General features: G+C 37.0%; 1 protein-coding gene across 1 annotated transcript in view; it reads right to left on the bottom strand.

Annotated features, from left to right (window-relative positions):
* The window catches only part of LOC121322539 (inactive N-acetylated-alpha-linked acidic dipeptidase-like protein 2), a 300,815-nt gene that overhangs the window by 147,415 nt on the left and 129,814 nt on the right, over window positions 1–23,586 (bottom strand). The window contains exons 3-4 of the mRNA XM_041262641.1: window positions 21,697–21,967; window positions 17,651–17,770 (exon numbers count right to left, since the gene is read on the bottom strand). Of these exons, the coding sequence (XP_041118575.1) occupies window positions 17,651–17,770; window positions 21,697–21,967 (391 nt within the window). The remainder of the gene's footprint in view (window positions 1–17,650; window positions 17,771–21,696; window positions 21,968–23,586) is intronic.

Genomic DNA, 23,586 nt, shown 5'->3' with positions numbered 1-23,586 from the left:
AACGATGCCTGCAATGCTTCGCCCAAGGATGCCTGCCAGGCATTGCCTGGGGTGGCCTGTCGCTTCGCATCGCCTGGGGTGGCCTGTCGCTCCGTATCGCCTGGGGTCGCTGGAACTGCATCGCCTGGGGTTGCTCGCCACTCAGCATTGCCTGGGGTTGCCCGCCGCTCAGCATCGCCTGGGGTTGCCTGACATTCAGCATCGCCTGGGGTCGCTCAGACTGCTTCGCCTGGGGTCGCTGGGACTGTTTCACCTGGGGTTGCCAGCCACTCTGCATCACCTGGGGCTGCCTGTTGCTCCGCATCGTAGCAGGAAGTACTGTGGCTGGAACCCCACCAAGGGGAGCTGCCAGTCACGAAGGAGACCACCAACCCCATATGTGACAAAGTGCCCTCCCTGTGTATATTATCTGTTATATGTTGCGTGTGGTGTGTTAAATGATGGGTGTTCGGTGAGTGGAGAACGGGATAGGAGACGGAGGTAGTAATTGTGATAAGAATAGTAGTTAAATATCTGCTCACCGTGTTTGTCTGTATAGTCCGTTTTGTTTGTCTTTTTGTTTTGGCGATGAGTGCCATGTCCTGTGTTTTGGTTTGTTCCAACCGTTTATTTTCTGTGTCTGTTCATTCATTAAATGCTGAGCGAGACCATTCGCTCAGCTCCACCAAACTCCACCTCTCTGTCGTTTATTTCCTCGCTCTGGTCTGACTCCACCCACTCCAGCCGTCTTTGTGACAAAGACACATACATACAATATAGTACAGCAACAGCATCTGAATTTGTCCACAAGGGCCACCATATGTGCATAGCAGAATTCCACTGGTTCCAGATGTCTGTTTAGGTTTCTGGGATTTCAAATACATAACACGACAATTACACCCAACCCACGCTTGATGCAACTAACATTTAGGACAAAGAATTACAACTTATGACTTGATTGTGTATATAAGAATAGCGTATACTTATTTCTGACAATTACATCAATAAGCTGTAACATGTATCTACTTGGCTTTTTTTTTTAGTTTTACCCTTTATACAGCTAATATAGTGTGCACTGCAGTACCAGTAATCCAGAAATTTAATTAGAACTAGACAACATCATCATACTGTGCCTTTGTGAAATTTGACAGACTAGCCAAGACCTACTGTGCACCTAACTATATTTTGTACAAAATTGTATTTGTAACGTGATATGGCACATTGCTTCTACACCAATAGTTGGAGCTTCGAAAACTGAGGAATGACCTGGTATTCCATAACAAAGGTAAAAAGTTTTCCACAAGGCCACTTAGTTCACCTGGGTCGCAAAGGGTGGGGTGAGCAGGACAGAATACATCATTTTAGTATACTGCTGCAGATAATGAACATGTTTTCACATTTTACAACAGCTGTGAACAAATACCCAGCCATATTAAAACTACTGAACATAAAGGAGCATACTAGGATGAAAAAAACTGAAACTGGGAATGACACTGTCCATCGTTTTATAACAGGATACCAATTAATCACAGTTTAATTTCCCCTGTCCCAGGTGTGTGAGGTCAGGGTTTGTATAAAATCTCTCAGGAATTGTTCTTTAAGGGATTGACTACACTCAGCGAGCAGCTACATTGGTCCAGGGTTAAGATGGAATAGTGGAACTAATAACAGATTTACTTTAATGCCTGACTACTCTAAAAGGAACAGCTGATGTATAAAGCTAATATACTAAAATTGGCAGAGAATTTATTTTTAAAAAGAACTACAGGATGGTAAGACATCTTATATCCGTCTGCACAGAAGGTACAGGTGTATATTTATTTCTAGGATGACACATACATTGTATGTGCTTATTATTTAAATATTATTTAAATATTTCATTTAAAAATGAAAGAGAGATGTTTGTCGTCTGGAAGTAAATATTGTGATTTATGTGTTTTATGTTATTTTAACGCACACATTCTTCTATAGCTAGCAACTCAATCTTGAAGTGTTTCATGAATAGATGTTGTGTTTAGAGTCTAGTTATTTATTGATGCAGGTGAGTAAGATGCAAAGGTCACAGGGAATATTGGACTTAATAATTCCATTGCTTTATAATGAGAAAAAAAATCTTATGAATATACAAAACAGTAGGTGAGGTATGGTGAGCCATTCGAAGTATTCCTTTTTTTTTAATTAAAACAAATTACAGGAATTAGTTCATTGTTTTCACCAAAAAACTATCCTATTATTCAGTAAGATCTAGATTACGCATCGCCTAGCACAACATTAACACATGTATTGCTTCACCACTGACACAACATATTTTCTAAAAACCAGGTTCTATATATAAATATGTCAATCTTCAAGCTCTAGGAGGATTAATATATCTTATTAATATGTCAATCAGGCTTTTAGGGGATGCAATACAGACCACTTCCTTTTTCCAAAATGCAACACAAATATGTCAAGTTAAACAGCTACTTAATATTAGCTAATATCGCTATTGTTATTGAATTGCTAACTGGCTGCTAATTGGGCTATACAGTTGTGCTGTTTGTCCTTCGTCTCTAAAATATATTTTGTGGTGTAATGTGTACAGTGAACACTGGGATCATGTGTAGCTCGGTTATTTCTTGGGCTTCACTCCTAATTGGTTTACAATGCAAAACTTCACGGATATTTTTTTTTATTATTACTAAGCTTTTGACACTATCACCCTATAACTATTCCTCTGCAACACATTACCATCTGAAATAATATACCAGCAGAATGAAAAGTAAGCTACAACATCTATAACAAATCAATGTATTATTCATTATTTTTTTTTGTTCATTCAATGTTGGGATCATGTTTGCTTGTATGTGTATGGTGAGATGTGATAAAGGACTATTTGGCTGCTGGTCCCGCCTGTTAAGGGAGAAGAATAAGCCACTGTCCTCTGAAAGAGGAACTGATCTGACGATGCCACGATCAGCAGGGTGCACCCCCAAACTGTCATGAACGAGCAGATTAACCAACTCTACTTAAGTGCAGGAATTAACAAAATAAATGAATAAAATATACCCAACCCACTCTAACTCTATTGACTCATGGCTAGTTGAGCAACAGCTACAGTGCCTATAGAAAGTCTACACACCATTTCAAAAGTTTCACCATTTGTTGCCCTTTAGCCTGTAATTAAACTGCATTCATTTTTTTTTTCATTTATCTACACATCCTACCCCACAACTTCCAAGTTAAATTCAGCAGTTCCTGTAGGTTCCCTCTGATTATTAAGAAGTGAGAGGTGTATGACACCACCAAGACCCTGCCTAGATCAGGCTGTTCCTCCAAACTGGATGACTGATCAAATAGGCTACCAAGAGGCCAATGGCAACTTTACAAGAGCTGCAGGCTTTTATGGCCAAGACTGGTCAAAGTGTGCATGTGACAAAAATATCCCAAGCACTCCACAAATTTGGGCTGTATGGTAGGGTGGCAAGAAGGAAGCCATTACTCAAGAAAGCCAACCTTGAATCCTGTTTTACGTATGCCAATAAACACTCAGGTGATTCTGTAGCCATGTGGCAAAAAGTTTTGTGGTCTGATGAAAATGGAAATTTTTGGTCTAAATGCAAAGTGTTATGTTTGGCGCAAACCCAACACAGCGCATCACCTAAAGAACACCATCCCTACTGTGAAGCATGGTAGTGGCAGCATCATGTTATGGGGATGTTTCTCATCGGCAGGGATTGGGACACTTGTCAGGACAGAAGGGAAAATGAATAGCGCAAAGTACAGAGAAGTCTTTAAGGAAAACCCGCTGCCCTCTGCAAGAAAGCTGAAACTGGGACAGAAGTTTACCTTTCAGCATGACAACGACCCAAAGCACACAGCCCAAGCTACACTGCAGTGGCTAAGGAACAAAAAGGTAACCTTTAGTGGCGCAGTCAGAGCCCCGACCTAAATCCAATCAAAAATTTGTGGCATGACTTGAAGATTGCTGTTCATCAACGCTCCCCAAAGAACTTGATAGAGCTTGAACAGTTTGGTAAAGAAGAATGATTAAATATTGTCAAATATAGGTGTGCAAAGTTGGTAGAGACCTATCCCAACAGACTCACTGTTGTAATTGCTGCCAAAGATGCTTCCATCAAGTATTAACTCAGGGGGTTAGAGAATTATCCAATTATGATCTTTCAGTTTTGTATTTGTAATATATAATTTTTTTCTCAATAAAAACTTTTTTCCTCTTAACAATGTGGAGTATGGTGTGTAGATAAGTGGAAAAAAATCCTCATTTAAATGCATGAAACACTGACACAACAAAATGTGAAGAAAGTTCAAGGGGGTGTAGAGTTTCTATAGGCACTGCATGTCTTTTGGAGCAGTTCTAATGTACCATTCTACAGCACTGGAGGCCCATCTGCCAAGGATTTGGAATATGGATGGCAAAGTTCGGATTTGTCTGCTAAAATGGCTGCTCCAATCCTGAAAGAATGGCCTGAAAAAATTGTGAAAGAGAAACTTGCATGAAGTAATAGCATGGACAGGTAGACTGAAAACCATGATCGAGTTACTGGTTTATTTGTTTTTGTTACGAACAATGGATCTTGGGGAGCATTATTGGAGTCCTGGCTAAGGTGTACTTGTAGATTAAGTTGTAGGGGACTTGGACTCCTTGTTGAAGACGGTCTGCTTTGGAACGACAGAGATGGAGAAGATAGCAAGTCTCTGCCATGTAGAGGTCGTTGACGCAAGGTCATTGATGGATTGAAAGTAGGATAGCATGCATAAAGTTTCCATAACAAGGTCAATGTAAGGGAAAAACAACCATTTTCATCTTAGAAATGAGTGTAGATAACATGTTGAGTGATTCAATCAATGAACAATCAATCTCATGATTCAATGTGCATAACATTACGGCACCATTGTTGGACCCCTTTTTTTGCAAAATTCCTGCATGTAAACACCGAAGCAGAAGTGTTAAAGGGACTAGGAGCTCTTAAAATAAACAAATCCCCAGGGCCGGATGAGATCCTCCCAATAGTACTCAAAGAAATTAAAGAAGTTATTTACAAACCGCTAACCAAGATCATGCAACAGTCTCTTGACACAGGGGGTTGTACCGACAAACTGGAAAATTGCAAAGTTAATACCGATTCACAAAAAGGGAAACAACACTGAACCAGGTAACTACAGACCAATAAGCCTGACTTCTATTATATGCAATCTTATGGAAACTATAAGATCCAAAAATGGAAAATTATCTATATGGTAACAATATCCTAGGAGACAGTCAACATCTTTTTAGGAAAGGGAGATCGTGTCTAACTACCTGCTTGATTTTTCTGAGGATGCAACATCGATAATGGATAATTGCAAAGCATATGACATGGTTTATTTAGATTTCCAGAAAGCTTTTGACAAAGTCCCGCATAAAAGATTAATTCTCAAACTGAACGCAGTTGGGATTCAAGGAAACACATGTACATGGATTAGGGAGTGGTTAACATGTAGAAAACAAAAAGTACTGATTAGAAGAGAAACCTCAGAATGGAATGAGGTAACCAGTGGAGTACCATAGGGATCAGTATTAGGTCCTCTGCTATTCCTAATCTACATTAATGATTTAGATTCTGGTATGGTAAGCAAACTTGTTAAATTTGCAGACGACACAAAAATAGGAAGAGTGGCAAACCCTGTTGCAGCAGCAAAGGTCATTCAAAATTATCTAGACAAGATTCAGAACTGGGCAGACACATGGCAAATGACATTTGATAGAGAAAAGTGTAAGGTACTGCACGCAGGAAATAAAAATCTGCATTATAAATATCATATGGGAGATACTGAAATTGAAGAAGGAATCTATGAAAAAGACCTAGGCGTTTTTGTCGACTCAGAAATGTCTTCATCTAGACAATGTGGGGAAGCTATAAAAAAGGCCAACAAGATACTTGGATATATTGTGAAAAGTGTTGAATTTAAATCAAGGGAAGTAATGTTAAAATTGTTCAATGCATTAGTAAGACCTCATCTTGAATATTGTGTTCAGTTCTGGTCACCTCGCTACAAAAAGGATATTGCTGCTCTAGAAAGAGTGCAAAGAAGAGTGACCAGAATTATTCTAGGTTTTAAAGGCATGCCATATGCAGACAGGCTAAAAGAATTGAATCCATTCAGTCTTGAACAAAGAAGACTACGCAGCGACCTAATTTAAGCATTCACAATTCTAAAAGGTATTGACAATGTCGACACAAGGGACTTTTTCGACCTGAAAAAAAAAACAATTGTGAGGGTCTGGAACCAACATCCCAGTAAGGTTGTTGAAACTGACACCCTGGGATCCTTCAAGAAGCTGCTTGATGAGATTCTGGGATCAATAAGGTACTAACAACCACATGAGCATGATGGGCCGAATGGCTTCCTCTCGTTTGTAAACTTCTTATGTTCTTACATTCAAATAAAGCATCTGAACCTAATTTAGAGGTTAAACACCTATTTGAACATCAAGTAACCAGGAAAGCCATTGACCCATACATTTGGCAGTAAAATTACAGATGGCTGTGGTAACAATTCAATGTGAAACTAGCACGAGAGTGATCTGTTTTATGCTAATAAGGGTCCTCTGAAATGGCACTTTGAAGAAACCTGATTTTCTGTGTATTAAACTGTGTATTTTTGAACTACCTCAGATGCATTACTAGAAAGCCCAAATACATTTGTGGTACAGATTTTTTTTATTTGGAATTTGACCCATGTTTTAAGTTTATTTATCAAGGATTTAGATAGGCAAGGCCTAGTGTGTATTCAAGCATAGAACAAACAGCACAGCTCTAATTAATGCACTGCAGACAGAAACAAACTCAGACGTGAGCGTAATGGAACTTTAGCAAGAATGAATGGTTCATTGATTAAAAAAACAAACAATATTTTCAGTGTTGGTCAGCAGGACTGTACAAACAAGTAAATGCATAACAAAACACAGAGCACAGCAGGGGACAAAGGCACAGTGAGGCTGAAAGAGGCCTGGCGAGCTCTCCAAACAACATGCCCCTAAAAAACGCACAGACAACCAGCACATAAACAAGCCAATGCGAACCGCAGACTGCAGAATTAAAATGACAAGTGCTGTCTTTATTTTAAACTGGTGGCGCAGTTGTAGAAATACAACTGGGATTGCAATGACAACAACTTGGTGAGTTTACTGAGATTTATAGAGGAATGATCTAATGGGCAGTTATTCAATAATCCCAGTGAGATAGCAATTATTCAATAATCCGTTGGTCCGTGGTCTGCTTACCAACTATGGTAAACAGGACCACGGGAATACCAAGCAAAGGTAAACAGTCCAGGCGCACTCGCAGGTGCTTCAAAACAATACTGCAAAAATCGAAGGCACAAAAAAACAGGGAAAATAAAACAGCAACAAAACTACAAAGAAAAGGTGCTGCACTTTGCAGCAATATCCCGGTCGCCGACTGCCCGTGCGACCTGGATCACCGTCCTACGCTGCCGGCTACCTAGCCTGCTCAGCTATACTTATTCAGGGCTCTGCCCAAGGGTTCCCCTCCCTCACTGTCTCGCTCTGAACCTCCGTTCCGTTCGGTCGTGGACCAGCGTTTCCGCGCACTCTGCGCGTTTAAAAGGGCAGACCTGAGGAAACAATAGAGCGTTAATTTATAGGGCTAACAATCTCCCAAGATGCGCCTCTCAGCCATTCAGAGAGGGGGAAAGTCCACACACCCACTTTCCCACCTCCCCGTGTCACTGCCATGACTCACAGGCGGTTGTTGGACGACAGCCGCCCTCTTCCTGCAGCCCTGTGAACGCGCCAGCAGAGTCAGCACAGATCTCTCCCTGTTACAGACCCTTTTAAGTGGCACTTTTGCAAAACCTATATCGCTGTTTCCATTGACACTCTACACACTATCCTCATTCCTGCCAACTGTAGCGCATCAAGAACAAGACAGGCACATTATGTCCTGTCATCCTTATATGCAAAGATCATAATTTCTAAATGGATTTATAGTAATGGTAACTGGTGGTGTCATACTTTTTCTGCACACCATAACAGGAAACATTGGTGTGCAAACCTGTAATAATAAAAACATGCCTGGTTTACTTCTTTGGCAGACATAATGGCCCACAAATGTTTCACAGTAAGAAGATACAGTCATTCATATATTGTAATGTATACAGCTATGTGATGCATTGTCATTAAAGAAGACATACAATATAAACTGGCTATATATATATATATATATATATATATATATATATATATATATATATATATATATATATATAGCATTATCCTCTGTACTACGTTGCTGATATTGTACTGTATTGTCAGTAATGGAAGCATGTCAGTAAGGGAAGCATTTTTCAAAAATCCTACAAAATGCTGTAGTGAAAGTTGTAGCCACCCATTTGTCACACTTCCCAATGTCAAAACCTCTCAAAATGCTGCTGTTGGCAAGGATATAAGTGGATGTATAATGAGTGGAGCATGACCACATGTTCATTCAGTTGGCTCATGGGAACAGTCTATAATAACAGGAAGGATGGTTGAGAAACTAGAAGCATTATTGAAATGCATTTCTAACCTCGGCCTGCAGCCCAAGGCCATGAAATGAAAAGCTGATGGGATGATAAAAAACAAAAACAAAACAGACTTTAACTTTGCAGTGATAACACTGAACAATAATGAGATTCCTTAGCTGCATTCTACTGTCTGCTTCCATTTGATGCAGCCAGGTTTGTGAGCTGCCAAAAGGATGGAGTGGCCATTAAATAAATATATTAAGAGCCAAAACACGACACTGTTTGTTAAATGGAAAATTGGAGAGCTTTAGAAAAACTTTGGATGGATTATATGATAATTTATTATACAATTAGTGTAGTCCTGATTACTTATCAAAGCTAGTTACACATTTGTTTTCGTATTTTGAGGACTAAACTAAACTAATTTAGTAAATCCTAAATTGAATGCAGCGCATTTTGTTTTTCCTGCACACCACCCCAATGCTTACAATTAATAATTATATTATTCCAGGTCAAAATGAAGAAGAAAATATCAGATTTTCATGCTTTTGGGTATAATTTTGCAAAATACACAGTAACTTAATGGGCTTTAGCTTCAATTCAGTTATATACATGTATTTGGTTTTCATCAAAAGCAATTGTTATACTTCAAATTAAGTTTCAATATGTTCTATTTTCATGTCTAAAAGATCACTTTACTGTAATGACACCATATGGCAATGACACTAATTGGGCAGGAGCCATGATGATTTTTGATTAAATGCATTAAAAAAAAAAATAATAAAAAAATCTGAAGATGTGAAATGTGAAATTCCAACAGCTAACACGAACATAGGGTAGAAGTCAAAAGAGCAGAAGTAAATCAATAACATCATGGTTAATTACGAAAAGTTCATCCCACAGGAAACTGAAGAGGTGAAAAATAATCGAAATAAACGAAATGATGGAAGTTCTATATTAGGACCAATTAAAATCTGTCACGCTTAAGAAATCTGATGAGTATAATAATGTAACTGAATTAGACAAATTACCATTTAAAACCAAATGTGTAATAAGCACAATGAATGAATATACGGAGAGATACAACTATCTAGTGGGAGTAATGTTTATGAGATTGTAAATTCAGCAGCTCTGAATTATGTTGCAAGATCTTGGAATATTTTAATCAAATAAGACTGGATATTAGGGCATGCTATTGGGTGTTTTGGCAATTACATGTCTCTGATCTATACCTTAGTATTAGTAGTTTAATGATCATAATCTTGTTTTTCAAGCATTAGCCAAAGCTGTCATGTCTAGAATGGTAAATGTGACATATACACGAGAGCTTGCACAGAAAAAGTAGCATTTACATAGCAAGTGTTATAATCCTGTGAGGTAGTTATTAAGAATGGCGAAATTGTTTCATCCACATGTGGCGAAGTGGCTTCTCAAACCTATTCACGAGAAACCATGAAAAATGGATGCTTATTGAACAAGAAACTGAGTTTATGCTGATTATAACGAGCAACTTTGTAAGTAAGTGACTTAAACAGCAGGCAGAGAATTGAAATTGCATGTACCAGGGTAACAGCCTCTTCTGAGCAGTATTTACAGGGCCTTGTCACATTATTCCATAACATAATCGCAGCATTTAATTTTAATACTTTCCTTTCCAGCAGTTACAGTATTTAACTGAGATATGTGTACAATGATGAAGACCTGGATACACTGATAAAGACCTTGTCAACATTATTTAGTTAGTTTTTTTTTGAATATCTACTTATAAGGTGTTTATGGTGTCAAGCTAACAGTACAGTAGGTTGAAATACTACCCGTTCCACTGGTCTTTGAGGCTTCAGATCTAAATCTACAGACACAGGGTACCAAAGTAATTTATTATTCCAATTGAGATGCAAAAGTGACTGCTGACAGATAAAGACTGCCTTTCAGCCCACTCATTGTGTTATTGTTCTCTTTACACAATCCCTTTTATTTATCTTTGTTACTAGAACTGGTTTGACAGAAGAGGTAATCATAACTGTTGAATACACACATTTTGCAAAGCATTATCTTGTAAAGTACCTGACTGCGTTCTATGAACATAACACATTTGGTGATGTCTTTCTATAAAGATGATACATGAGTTTTTCAAACAACAGAGCACCTCCTACCAAGAACATTCCATTGCATGATAATGGACAATAGAAAGAAAAATAATGCAAATAACATTTTAGAGAAAATACCCTATGCAGTAGTATAATTCCAACAATTCATAATTCCATTATTTTAATTTTTATTTATTTATTTTTTTTACATGGACACCATGCAGTCATATGCAAATCAACTAAAAGACCAATTTTGTATTACATTTCACACCTGACTGAATCTGACTGCTGCTTGGTTTCTCTGAATATTATGCACCACTGAAACCCCTAGACTTCTTATAAGTAATTCAATTGTCACGCCTCAACTGGCATTCTACACGCATTTCTTGAATCGTGACATTTCAAAGCTGTACTCATTAACCAGAAATAATGATATTAACAGGTTCCTTTAAAAATAAATAAATAAATAAATCGGAATGAAAAGGTATTTTCTGAAAGATCTGATCTCATGGCACAGACATTACAAAATAAAATACAGATACCCATCAACAAGAAATAAGTGCCTTGTTTGAGTGGGTGGTACTTCTTAAACCCTAAAATGCAGAGCTAAATATAATTACACAGAGTTTAGCCTTTTTGCAATCCTGCTGGCAGTCTGGGTTGTTTGCAACCCACAGATGTAATTTTAGCCATAACTACACAATAGTATCCTCTGTATAAAACCTGTTTGACACAATGTGTCCCCAAAACACATGGTGTTGTTACTACTACAGCAGTATAAGGTTATACATAGATAATATATTACAAGAAAAAACATATAGACCAAATATTCTCAACTAAGCTACAAGTTAACAACATTCAAAAGTATACCAACAAGAAAATGTAATGGCAAGTCAAAGAGCTCTGTAAAGTAACACTACAGGAGCTGTGTCCTTAAACATGGATCCGGTGGCATGGGAACTTGTAGGAAATCAGCTTCTACTGATCATTAAATAAGTGAGGGCAAACCTAATTGTCACTTAACAAAGGTAAAACAGCAAGAGAGGTTCTTCATCATCATGTTAACAGGTTTTGCTGTATTAAGATGTTACACTATTAGCATGCCGTAAAACCATAAATACGTAAAAACTTACAGGGCATCTTGTATTTATTAAAATTGTAATTAACTCCCCGATAAAAGTTTACTACCATAATGTTATTTTGCTTTTTTCCATGCATATATAATGCATTTAACATTTAACAGTTTTCTGTGGTTTACAACGTTTTTTAATGTGCTTCACCCATTGGGCTTACAATGCTTACCATGTATGTACTGTGCTTTGATGCACTTTGCCACTGCTTTATGGTAAACTTTTATAAGGGTTAATACAGTGGGGTGTATTTTAATGATCTAAAACAGTGGCATATGTTTTTACCTCCACTATTTAGTTTATCCTTCTGGTGTTGCCCCACTCCCAGGCTGATTTATTCACTGGCTTATTACCTTATTTTTTATGTAATGCATTTGTGTTGCCACCTCAATACATAATAAAAACAGATATATTTAAGTCTTGACTGTAAATGTGAGGCAACAGGAAAAGATTATATTGAGCCTGACAAAATCTGAAGTAAGGTTCCATTAGATAAAAAATAAAATAGTGGTTCAGTGTAGATCTTGAGTAATACAGATGTGCATTTCCTCAGAGCTAAGTTCTGAAGATTGTTAAAAATCAAAACATTGCATAAAATATATTAAAAAAAAATACTTGGAAATACAAAATGTGTCATTACTCCTCAGAAAACATCAGATCAAAAGCCGCATAACAAAATGTTCCTTCTTCCTACTCAGAACGAGTATTAACATTAAAGAGCATCAGTGCTTCAGTTATCTTCCCACTCACTGTACCTGTAATGCTTGAAATGTCCTGCTCTACGTTCAAGTTAATTTAAATTTCTGCCTATTAGGAATATAGTACAGAACAACACAATACAGAAACACATACTGTATGTTATCTTACAGAGTTTTAGTAAGAATACATTAAACTCATGACATTATGAAAAAAAAAGCTTCACATTATATTCATGTTTTACAAGGAACGCTTAAAAGAGATGGAAATGTGGGTGATTCTGGAAAACAGACTGATATCTTCCTTTCCCTGGCAATACTAACTGAGGGATGGTCATATACAGAACAATCTCATAGAATCCGTGCCCTCCTGGCTACCCATTGGCCTCGCATCCAATTTACTCTTCAAGTTGTTTCTATTTTGTCCAACCTCAATATTTTTGACAACACTGCTTCAAGAAAAATTAGCAAGGAAATGGGTAGTAAGACACCTTTTCTTGTAGCAACAAAATAAATGAGGCGTGCATACTGTTCCTCGTGGATCCCAAAGCATGAGTAGTTCATTAGTTTGGGCTGGTGCAATATAAAATACCACACCACCTATTTTTCCTATAGAGTATATGCATACAGTATTTGAACTATAAATCTAATGGATTGAGATTAATGGGCAGTGCCATGGTAGCTCATTCCAATGATGGATCCATTTAAGAAAAAGACCTTCATAAAGACAGAGCTTAAGGATTCACAAGAGACTATTATCTAGTCAGACTTCTAAATAAATAGTTTGAGGAAATTGGAAACACAATGTTATTTATGGTAAGTGGTACTTGGAAAAACCATAACACACAAAAAGGGACGACTATGTCTTTGGAAACAAAACGATCCATAACCTTTTTTTTTATGTATTCATTTGGAATACCATGATTTGTGCTTGGGAAATTTCTTCATGTGGAAAAAGTAATGCTCATCTCCTGTGAGAATTCAAAGGTAGTATGATAAATCACAGCAGGATAGTGTACTCTTATAGTTTAAAATAGTCTGGGAATGCAAGATACTGCATGTCAACAGCAGAAGTAGGCAAAGTGACTAGATCTGTGAAAGATATGTGAACCAGACACCAGAAGTATGAATTCACAACCCATAAATTAAAGCAAAAAATACACATTTTAAATTATATTTCAAACTATATTAAATTTAAAAGGTTCAATAACATCCATGCACTTGTATAAGGCTTTATTTATGCACCATAATACTATTGCTTAAGAAACAATGTTCCCCTTGACTTTGACTGTGTCCTGAGAAACCATAACAGGGTGATTATTTGCAAATCTATAACCTAAAAAGCTTTAGATTTGTATTAAGATTCCACAAGCCCTAGCAAAACTGGACATTCGCAGCATTCAATGACAAAACATGACCCTCAAAATACACGAACAAGAGTAAGAAAATATGCAATGCAATGGGGTCTATCCTAATGGCCAAAATAGAGGAGGATCTCAGTGCAGCTGCTTCAAAATTTATGAATCCAATTTTTTGTTAACCCCATTTGAATTTATTTTAATTGTCGGTAGTAATGTTAATGAGTGGGTCAATAAATCCCCCCTTGGGGAGTGGACTATAGCAGCCTGGCGTTCTAGTTGTGTGAAGTCACCGGTCTGAGCTGGGGATTCTCGAGGGAGCATTAGCTCTTGCACTCCTGTGGGTTAGGGTTTCTCCTCATGGCACTATAGCAGACCCTACCGGCCAGGAGCCTAGTGAGCTCAGACACCTGCAGGTCTAGCCATTTTGCTACAGAGGCCGATAGCTCGCTAACATCCGCTCTCAAGTTCCTCGGTGTAAAAGAGGAAACTGGCTACTATTGAAAATGCTTCATCTAGTCTCTGTGTTATGTTTTTTATACTTCATCAAAAAGAAGCGTAATTTTAATTAAAAATGCAGGCAGATGTCTTACACAGAATTCAACATAGAAGTCTAGAACTGAAGTTGGTTTCTACAGATGCTATCAGCGTAAATTTGATTGTGATAGTATGGTTCTAGTAATATATGTCAGTTTGGATTAGCAAGGTTCTAGTGTATCCATTTATTTATATGCAGTGTGAAATCCAAATGAAATAAACTGTAACAGTTAAGTGAAACATTTTGGGTCTTAAATGTCTGTATTTTTATGTACTATGTTGTTTAATTTCCATGTTATTGGCAGTGGGTTTCTCATTATGCTTGCCTATTGTATCAAACCGTAAGTAACCTTATTAAAATGCATTTTATTTTTATCTTTTTAGCCAGGGCTTTTGAATGAAAAAGTAGCGACTTTGGGAGAAGTATGAATTTAATAAGGCTCAAAGCTGAACTGCATCTTATTCGTACTTTTCTGACATTTGCAATAATCCATTATAATTAGAAAGATTAAAGTTTAAGCAGCTGGCCTAGAGACTAAACCAAGCAAAAGCTGACACAAAGACTAAATCAGGGTTACCTTAAATGCTATAATGCACTGAAGAGAATTTAATTATGGTACATGTGAGGTGATGGTTTTGTAAAAAAACAAAAAGCAAAGGTTCAGGTGAGGGAAGAATGCTACTGAAAACCGTAATGGTTTTTCTGGTGTTTTTAGATAGACTGTGCACTAATAAATGACTCATTTGATAAATTTTAACAATCAAAAAAGTGGGTGAAACTTCACAAAATAATTGTGTGAGGCATTTCAAAATACTGCATCAGTGATGGGGGCATTGGAGGGTTAAAAGAAAATCTTTAAAATGATTCTCAACAGCCTCTATTATTTTGGGGTTTGGTACCTTAGTTGACTGTTTTACCTTTACCTTACAAGACCAACACTCTACCAATGCTCAACAGACTATAGATCAATCGATCAAAAGCACAGAAGGAATAGAGGGTCACTGGGTTGCAAATAATACATCTGAAAGCAGGGAAAGGTAGGCATAGAAGTTACTAGCTAAATGTGCTACTTTTTATAACATATTATACTTGTTCTATTTGTTTAAAGTTTTCCTGAATTTGGATTTAGGGACACCTTAAACTTGACTACATTTCATGTTCACTTGAATTATGTATACTAAATCTAATAATGGGTCAAGCAGCAAATCAAGTTTCAGAGGCTCTGATTTTTTTTCAGACCCTCTCTGGTTTTTCAACACTTTTCTCTCGTTCTCCAAAGAAAACTGTTGCTTTGGATGAAGTTGTAAAGAAAAGACTTCCAACTGCTCCTCAAACCAGATGGAATTTTTGTAGTCGAACAGTGAGGACAGTGTTTGAACAGCGTGAACATCTGCTGGAGTGTTATCAAACAATCAGCGATTCAGGAGACTTTGACAGAATCACAGTTAGAGAAGCAAATGGTTTTTGCCATAGCCTAAATGACAGAGAGTTTCTGTACTTCCTGTACTTGTTCCAAAAGATAATGCTGAAAGTGGATATTTTTTTATGGGAAACTCCAGGCAAGAAATATCACATCCATTGATGCTAATGCAGTGGCCATTCAATTTGTTGAAAGCATTCAGGACATCCGAGCATCTGTTGGAACACTAGAATCCAGCCTCCCTGAGAACCTGCTACCAATGCGAAAAAGAAGAAGAGGTCAAAATACCACTGAAGATTGTGACATAGCTGCCTTGAAAATTTGTGACATCATAGTCTCTCATGCCAAGGAATGGTTTTCCTTCAGGAAGCACCTTGTTGCTGCAACATTGCTGCAGAGTGACTGTTTTGATGAGTATCAGGTAGCTTTCCCAGACAGTGTACTAGAAGAAATGGTTCAAGCCTATCCAATGCTTGGAAAGACCTCTGTATGCATTGACTTACAAACAGTGTATGAAACTAAAAATTTTAAAAGTGCTGAAATGCATTAAGTATGCTGGAACTGATTATATATAACAACTTGGACAAAACATTTCCAGAGTTTACAAAACTACTGAAGATAGTTATTACCACTCCCATGACCACAGCAGAGGCAGAAAGGTGCTTCTCAACACTGAAAAGGATAAAACCCTTCTTGAGAAACGGTATAAAAATGGAAAGATTAAATGCTTTAGCCATTTTATCAATTGAAAAATACATACTTTAATAATAAAGTAATTGAAAAGTTTGCCACGATAAGACATTGCAGAACAAACTTTGTATCGCTTCCAGCAAGAAACAAATCCACTAGAGAGTACATCTACCACTTAGGTCAGCCCACTGGACGCCACCCCCACAGACCCCACCCTGTCAGCTATATCTGAGATGTGAACACCCAAAAATTTTGGCCACCAGCCGCTACTGGTGAGACAGTTGATTTGACACTGGATATGGAGTGATTTCAGCTGTTGAATTGCAAGCTTCAATAAAAGCAATAAAGAAAATCACGGAAAAACACAACCAATATGCCATGTCTGTCAAGACAGCAGCGCCTTCGTGCAATCAGCAAGTTGGAGGCTGGACTAGGGCAGCGTACTGTGGCTTGCCGTTTTGGATGCAATTTCAAACCTGATGAGACCGAATAACTAGACACACTCTGTCAATGACAGGCCACAAACTGGGAGACGTGTGGCTTCTAGGGCTTGGACACCACTGAACAGGCAGATGATTATCTAGACACTGGAAGAGGAATGGGCCAGGTTTCCATAAGACAACATGTGAAACCTGGTGCAAAGGATGCGTCACAGATGTACTGCTTGTATCGCATCCAACAGTGGCCACATACGCTACTAGCCTGTGACTTTCACTGTATCCCCCGTCCCCCCATAACTTTAGACAGTAAAATGTCAGTTTTTAATCAGCACAATAAAAAGTCACTGCACCTGCTCTAAAATAGAGTTTGTGATTTTTCAATCACATTTAGTGAATTTTATCCAAATATAATTGATAAGTTTCTTTTGATGCTCAACTATAAGTGCTAAGTTTCTTTTGATGCTCAGTATGCATAATCTAAATGAACAGTCAGTAAAATACCACACATAAATATGAACTATTCATTTATGACATCACTTGCTTAAAGTATATACAATTCAGAAGCTACAAACCTGTACTAATGATAAATGTCTCTAACATACAATCGGATATCAAAAGCTTGTTTTTATAGATCACCAGTGTCAGTAAATCCAATAGGGACAGTAAATATTTGCCTAACAGCTGAATCATATTGCTCATCCTCTTTGGTTGCTACTGCCCCTATGGGTTTAATACATGTGAGAGTTGCATTAACAGAACTTTAGGGAATTGATAATCTCCTTAAACTTTTTCTGAAGCTTACCTTATAAAGTAAAGGTACGTGCCCTAGTTTCAATAGTGCAATTTTATTGGCAACATTTGTAGCTGCATGAGCTTGAATCAAGTCATCCAGTGTTCCATACTGCACATCAATCACTTCTGCCTGATGACAAAAACAAAGAAAATGATTCCATTAATTAAATTCAATGCATTACAATATTGAAATTAAACACATTAATTAAATAGATAATTCCACATATCAGAGATCTTAAACATATGTATGATATGTAAATGTGCACATCAAATTTTAAAGTTGTTTTCACAAGATACAAAAATTAGTCCAACCTGTATGAAAGCCGGTCTGTATACTGACCACAGACAGATCATGTGACAATGAATTGCCATGTTATATATTTTCTATCACCTAGGTATAAAGTCAATTTGTAGACCTTGAACAATGGTTATAAGCAGGTTCATCTGCAGCTGTACCAGGACCATAGAATTATAGCACATAAAGAGAACTCTGAATGTTCAGTGCAGACAAAGGACTATTACAATAATCATGCTATGAATCAATCAATCAATCAATCAATCTATTTTATATAGCGCCTTTCATAGTGGAACACCATAACAAAGTGCTATGGCACAAACTGTGTTACCTAAGCCCAATTCATTTTTCATTAGAGCTTAGAGCAAATTAAATGCAATGCCTGTGAAAGAAGTGCATCCACGTTGTATCTAGAGACCAAGGGAATGGAAGATTTATAATTATTGTCAGCATTTGCAATATAAAAGTCTTCGATTAAACTCAACAATGCAGATATGACATTGGTATACCATATGAGTGATTCCACAAGAAATAGGAGTCTAAAAGGGTAACTTAATTACTTGCACCGTATAGTAACAAGAATATTCATATATTGTAGGGATTCATTTTCCAGCAGAAGCTTTTGATCTTCCCATTCGATATGCAGCGTGCCCTATGCAGAGTGTGGGGGAGTTAAAAATCTTACTATTAAATGCTACAAGTAGAAACTAAGAAAATATTCCTATATAGGGATACCACATCTTTGAAGCAAATGCAGATAATATGATCCCTAGAAACAGGGGGTCACTGACACTGTAGACTATGAAAAGTTGGACTTCTCTAATGATCAACTGTGCAGTTTTTATTATGGGAATTAATTATAATATGTAGCATATAAAGAGATATCTAGTCTTTTGCTGGTTTCTTAGACATTGCCACTTAGTACTTTTGTGACTTGCTGAGAAAGGACCGTTGAATTTTAATGGCAAATTATTCTCACCAATATTCATAATGTGTGATTGGAAGAAAAGATAAGAAACTGGCTGAACACCTAAATAATAATTGCAGTGCATGCATGCTATTTCATAAATCCTGTTTTCTGAAAATCTTCAGGCAAAAGGCAAGAGCTGCCAATACACCTCCGTCTTAATGCAAATTCCTGTTAACACTTTTACTGAGAAATAATTACTCCTATCAGAACCTAGCATGGAAACACATTGCCAGACGACATTAAAGACACAAAGAGTGAGCTCTCTATCTTCCTTTTACAGGTAGAAGGACAGATCTTTTTTTTTTCTGAAATATCCATTCCAGGAAACTATTTTATAAAAAATGCAAAAGGGGAAAAAATGAGGGGTTCTATATTGTACTGGCAATATTTCAAGTCCTACTCACAGCAACTTGGCAGGGGCCCGCAGAGAGCAGTGCATTGTCTATTGTGCTTCTGCTGTATAAGGGAGGTGAATTAGATAGGACTAGTTCATCTCATCATGCTCCAGTGACCACTACTAGCCAGACACCTGACAAGTCCATGTGGAGACTTCCATGGCAAAGCTCTGGGCATTAGCTTGTTGACCTTTGTTGCGAAGGTCAGTGGGTGAAAAGCGACGATTGGTTGGCAGTGGGAACAGAGGTTGTCTGTTGATCACTCCTCCTAATGATTGGTGCATGGGTTGCAGAGGTTAGCTGGCAACTGAATAGATCATTTTAAATTACATTTCAAAGATAAAACAAATGCCATAAATCCAAGCTTTGGTTTCTGTTGCTCCAGTCATCATTGATATGGCTTACTTCCTCCATCAACTGGATTTGACTGTGACAGTCAGATTCTAATCAAAGCAAACAGGACTGATATAAAGCCCTGGTGGCAGACAGAAATGTCTTCTAACAATAGGTACAGTCTACAGCTCCTTTAACTTGCTTAACATCTGAAACATATAAATAGCAGAAGGCATTTTATATCTAAATCACTGGATTACAAGAAGTCTGTTTATTTATATTGTGTTTTAAAGAACATTCCTCAAAGGAACACTTCCTGACATTGACGCAGGTGTTTAACCAGCCATTATGCTGAGATAATCCAATAAAAAACAGAAGGGGATGAATGCTCTGTGTGCATTTTATGAGAGCCTGTTACGAGATGTGTGCATATTTGCTGTACTATAATGGTTTAAAATGTTTAGATAATAAAATGCAAAGAAAACACAAACAAATCTTTAACTTACTGTTACTGTCCACCTAATGTTATCAACATGTTCAAAATAAGTCAATGACACTAGTATGCCACCAAAGTAACAAACGTTAAGAGAATTGTATGTTACCTTGTGTAAATGAGTAGTGACAGCACAATCTTGGGACTACTGCTGACTCTTCACTTCACATCAGTCTTGGTTTAGGTCTGTTTAGACCCTTTAGCCTTGTTATGGCCCATACGGTTTGCCTTTTTGTTTTTCTATCTGTTCTTTTTCACAGTTGTTCAGGTTTGCAAACCATTACATCGTTTTGAAAAAGAAATTCAGGTTGCGATGTCAGAGTTGTTTTTGCCTGATACCAGTAAAGTTGTGGGTTCTGTTGTGCTTTAATAAAGCCCAAAACTGCTGTGACAGTAAATGCTTTCATCAATGTACAATGACATTTGTAAGCTCATCTCCCTTGAAGAACACACTAGAAATGTGGTATCTCAGCATTAATGTACAATGCCATAGCATTAACCCCCACTGTCAGCAAGGGTTCCATTTGAAGCAAATTTGTATTACTCAGGAAATATGAAGTGCTTTTTCCAGCTGCCAACTACTTGTTACAGGTATTTCCTCAAGAGATATTACAGGTCATCACAATGTATCCAGGAAATAGGTCTATGTATATAGGGATGCTAATAAGGGTCAATAAAAAGCCAACAACAAGATTTATAATGATATACTGTAAGGGACAGCAGTTTTTTAAAACAGATTTAAGATTATGTTTTATAATTACTGGTTATTTTCTTTGTTCACCCCAAATAACAGATAATTTAAAGTGCAAATTTGGCTACAGATATATTACACAAATTCAGTATTTGCTCCATCCAAGTGACTTTCTTAATGTGAATTACTAACACATTCCACTCACTTTAAACACTTTAAAACATTAAATGTGCACTGGCCTCTTTCTCTCTTACTCTCTCTCTCTCTATGACAAGGTACATTTGCCATCTTTTCACTGCCTACTGCATTACAAAAGAGTTCCAAGGTATACCATCCATCACACTGGCAATAAGAGGTTTTCTAGAGTAGATTTTAGATATTACAAATACTATGTATTGGTTATAACAGCCCACAAATTGAATACCTCATAAGAATTGTCTCATGATGGATGAGGAGAAGCAGCTTCCGAGAGATCCATATTTTCAGAACAAACACTGATTTCTTTGTATTGCAGCAAGGGCTTTGCAAAAAAAAGCATGTTGCATTTTCTTACTCTCCAAAAGAAGTTAATTTTAAAGTTGATAACATTTTTGTGATTTTTGGTGCTGTTTTACAACATACTGGATTCCATTTAGTCTATACAAAAAATAGAGAATAGCAAGCAACATAGAAATTATAATAGACATGTTATAGAGAACAAGCTGTAATAGGTTCACCTTCAAATGCTTTTCATACAGCTGTAGGTCCAACATGTAGAAACCCCTAGAGACTATATACTGTTCTATTTATTGGTCAGTTTATACTATATAGTCTATCAATCTATTAGTATCTTGATGAGATTAAAGAAGAGGGCAATGTAAAAAGAAATCGCTTTAGTACCTCCAAAACTCCCTTTGCAGAGTAGGCAGCATAAGAGTACAGCTGGTCAATGTGGTCATGTTTAGTATCAGCATCACACGGTTTTCCATTTGGAAGAAAGCACAGGCCTCTGTCTTTGTCAGTGATGGTGTTTGGGGTGGAACCAGGCAAGCTGAGAAGAACAGTGTAATTAACTAAGTGGACGTCTGTTAATCCCAGTTCAGTCCAGCGCTCTGCGAGTGATCTTGCTATGGACGTGTCTTCTTCTTTATCAGACAGCTGTTTGAAATCTCTGAAATAGAAAGGCAGAGTAATTTGTTTAACAACAGCAATGCAATTTGTTTCCACAGGTATTGTACAGAAACTGACGCATGTTAACTGGCGGAAACGTAGATTACATTCAAATAGAGATTTAAGAAACTATTATGTGCATACAGTTGTTGATTTCTAGTAAGGTTTTTACTGACCTTATTACGTTAGTATTTTTCACAGCTGATTACAATGGAATGGTTTAATTGTAATGCTGTTCATAGGAATATGTTTATACTTATAATCTGTGTAAGTCATTAATTTTGTTTTTAATATTAGTCAATGATATTCTTCTAATTTATGTAACTGCTGATTAATAATGGTGATCGCAAAGTAACATGTTTGTGATTGTGAGACACGATGATTAATGGGGGGGGGGGGGGCACACATTTTGAGAGTTCTGGAAAAAGCTTAAAATATTTTGGAGAACCAATTGTTTCAAAACCAATAAAACAAAAGACAACATATAAGGCAGCATTTATGCCAGCAGACAGGAATGGTGGCTAAACTGGATTTCAGGTTACAACCCAGGAACACAAGACAACAAATTTTGAAACAGGTAATGCCAGTAAAAAGAATGAAAGCCTCTACTGTAAAGTGGAAGAGCCTTTTGTAAAACCTGTCTAATTCAGCACCTCTGCATACTGGCATTCTGTATTTAGCATGATTTTTGGGTCCCAACTAAATCCCTATTGCCCACTGCAATCTGCACTCTGTCTATTCTGGAATCCGATTTTTTTGTCATGTGATTTTTATTTGCTAAGTTAAAAAACTAGTATATATAAAAATTATATATATATATATATATATATATATATATATATATATATATATATTAATATATATATATAAATAAAAACTCAAAATAGTATTGCAAACCATTTCAAACATTCAAAAAAAGAAAATGCCTACTGAAAGCAACACAGAGACAAGTTGAATGCCAGCAGAAACCCTGCATGCATGCACGTACAGTACAAATAATTGCATTTCTTTCTATGAGAATGGTTTAAACAGGCGTGTGTTAATAACAGGCAAGGGTTTTGTTGAGGCACTGTTGTGTTTGCAGTTTTCTGAGGCATTATTTAGTTCATTATACTGTATGCACAGTAATAAAGTATTTTTAAGCATAAATATTTTTTTTAGGTACAGTATTACATTTTTTACAGTAACTCTGTAATCCAGCAAACTGTCTAATCTGGGACACTTTTTAGGTCCCAAGCAAGGCTGGTTTGGTCAGGCTTTACTGTATAATACTGGTATTCTCATGTCGTCACCCTGCTTTGTAAAATAAATAATATACAATTAAATTTCCATATGGCTATGTGTTATAAACTTATTTTACAGTTCCCTCAGGAATGAAGCCAGTAATTAACCAGTTAATTGAATTGCTTGTACAGTATGTACCATAACAAGGCTGCAATTGCATTTGCTTTGTCTTTACTAGCAAATACAGAATGGAAATGTAATTTGTGAAAACCAACCTGTTCACACATTGCAGTTTGATATTTATAATCAAATGTGTTTCAGTTGCTCAGAATATCTTTCACAATGCAACATGCAGCATGCAAACTTTGTCTTTGAGCATTTTTAATTTTTTTTTTT

The sequence above is a fragment of the Polyodon spathula genome, chromosome 11 (assembly GCF_017654505.1).
Source record: "Polyodon spathula isolate WHYD16114869_AA chromosome 11, ASM1765450v1, whole genome shotgun sequence".
Lineage (NCBI taxonomy): Eukaryota > Metazoa > Chordata > Actinopteri > Acipenseriformes > Polyodontidae > Polyodon > Polyodon spathula.
Note: the sequence above shows the minus strand (reverse complement) of the source record. Positions and strands in the feature narration are given on the sequence as shown.